The sequence below is a fragment of the Protobothrops mucrosquamatus genome, unplaced genomic scaffold, assembly GCF_001527695.2.
Source record: "Protobothrops mucrosquamatus isolate PMUCROS unplaced genomic scaffold, P.Mucros_1.0 scaffold1773, whole genome shotgun sequence".
Taxonomy (NCBI): domain Eukaryota; kingdom Metazoa; phylum Chordata; class Lepidosauria; order Squamata; family Viperidae; genus Protobothrops; species Protobothrops mucrosquamatus.
The window spans coordinates 299,343-301,470 of record NW_015387911.1 but is presented as its reverse complement, the minus strand read 5'-3'; the positions used below and the strand labels follow the sequence as shown (position 1 = coordinate 301,470).

General features: G+C 43.8%; 1 protein-coding gene across 1 annotated transcript in view; it reads right to left on the bottom strand.

Annotated features, from left to right (window-relative positions):
- CATSPERG (cation channel sperm associated auxiliary subunit gamma) overlaps window positions 1-2,128 on the bottom strand; it is a gene marked incomplete at its 3' end in the record, with an annotated part of 21,457 nt that overhangs the window by 7,991 nt on the left and 11,338 nt on the right. The window contains exons 10-11 of the mRNA XM_029285495.1: window positions 1,665-1,772; window positions 314-364 (exon numbers count right to left, since the gene is read on the bottom strand). Of these exons, the coding sequence (XP_029141328.1) occupies window positions 314-364; window positions 1,665-1,772 (159 nt within the window). The remainder of the gene's footprint in view (window positions 1-313; window positions 365-1,664; window positions 1,773-2,128) is intronic.

Below are 2,128 nucleotides of genomic sequence, written 5' to 3'. Positions count from 1 at the left end.
AAAAAAAGACCCAGATAGCCTCCATTTTGCTATTTTGCTTCCCGGGGAAGAGGGAGGGAGACGCCCCTCCCTTCTTTTTCACCTGCTCTGTTATTTTTGCATCTTTTCCTTGGTTCTGTTGGAATTGGATTGTTGTGAGCGGCCCAAAGTTACTGAGAGTTGGGCGGCATAAACGCTGAATCCAACGGGTGTTACGATGTTTTGTCACAGAGTTGGCCAGATGTTTAGACTGGGTTGGGCATTCGTACCCACCCATCGCATCCCTCCCAAGGACCAGGTGAGTCTCATAAACCGCGAGCAGTATGGTTCTTACCCCTAGGTACACGGGCAGGGAGGTGATACAGTGCTTGAAATTGTTTGTACTCTAGAAACGGAACAAAGAGAAGCGAGGTTAGAGTGTGAACACAAACACGTTTCCTGACAGTGAGGACAAACAACCAATGGGACAGACGTTGCCTTCAGAAGTTGTGGGAGCTTCACCACTGGGAAGCTTTCAAGAAGAGATTGGACTGCCAGATGTCAGAAATGGGGTAGGGTCTCCTGCTTAGGCGGGGGGGTTGGACTAGATGACCTACAAGGTCCCTTCCAACTCTGTTATTCTAATTCTATTCTATTCTATTCTATTCTATTCTATTCTATTCTATTCTGCTCTGCTCTGCTCTGCTCTACTCTATTCCTATATTCTATTCCTATATTCTATTTTATTCCCATATTCTATTCTATTCTATTCTATTCTATTCTACTCTATTCCCATATTCTATTCCCATATTCTATTTTATTCTATTCCCATATTCTATTCTATTCCCATATTCTATTCTATTTTATTCCCATGTTCTGTTCTATTCTATTCTAGTCTAGTCTAGTATAGTCTAGTCTTATTTCTATTCCAGTCTATTCTAGTCTATTCTAGTCTATTCTTATTTCTATTCTATTCTATTCTATTCTATTCTATTCTATTCTATTCTATTCTATTCTATTCCCATATTCTGTTCTATTCTATTCTATTCCCATATTCTCTTCTATTCCCATATTCTGTTCTATTCCCATATTCTGTTCTACTCCCATATTCTGTTCTGTTCTGCTCTGGATATACATAAATAGTTTAGAGTCCCAGTTCAACAGCCAGCCATGTTAAGGTTTTTCTCCCTAGCCTGGGGAGCTGGCAAAGATAGCTCACAGTCGTCTTGACCGTGCTAATATCAAACAAACTCGTCACCAGGCAAGCATCTTTTCCCAAGTGTCTTGAAAGGGTTGCAACTAATCCTGCATTGTACAGGCACTCCTTGATTTACAACAGTCTGCTTAGTGACCATCCAAAGTTGCAACAGCACTGAAAAAAAAGTGATTTGTGATCACTTTTCACACTTGCAACCGTCCCAGCCTCCCCACGGTCCCGTGATCCAAATTCAGACGCTTTGCAACTGACTCACATTGATGATGGTTTGCAGCGTCTCAGGGTCAGGTGAGCCCCTTTTGCAACCTTGCGACAAGCCAAGTCACAACCGGGTTACTAATTTAGGAACCGCAGGGATTCTCTTAACCAGAAAGGCCGTAAAATGGGGGCAAAGCTCGCTTAACGAATGTCTCGCTTGGCGACCGAAAGGGTGGCCTCCGTTGTGGCCCTACATCGAGGAGTATGCGTAAAAGGAGTCGAGCATTATTACCTCTGTCGTATGAAACGATGAAGGATGCATTGGTTGACTTCCGCATCACCAGCAAATGGAACTTGTTCTCATGTGTCAGAGAGGCCCATACGATGGAGCAGGCAGCCCCTGCAGAAAAGAAAAGAGAGGTCGACATTTCGAGAAATGCATGGAAGTGTGTAAGGCCACACCTGGAATACGTCATCCAGTTTTGGATGTAAAAAAAACACCATGTAAAAAAGAGGTTGAGACGTCTAGAAAGAGTGCAGAGAAGAGCAACAAAGATGATCAGGGGACTGGAGGCTAAAACATACAAGGAACGGTTGCTGGAATTGGGGATGTCTAGTTTAACGAAGAGAAGGACGAGGGGGGACAGGATAGCAGTCTTCCAGTATCTCAGGGGCTGCCCCAAAGAAGAGGGAGTCAAGCTATTCTCCAAAGCGCCTGAAGGCAGGACAAGAAGCAACGGATGGAAACTAATCAAG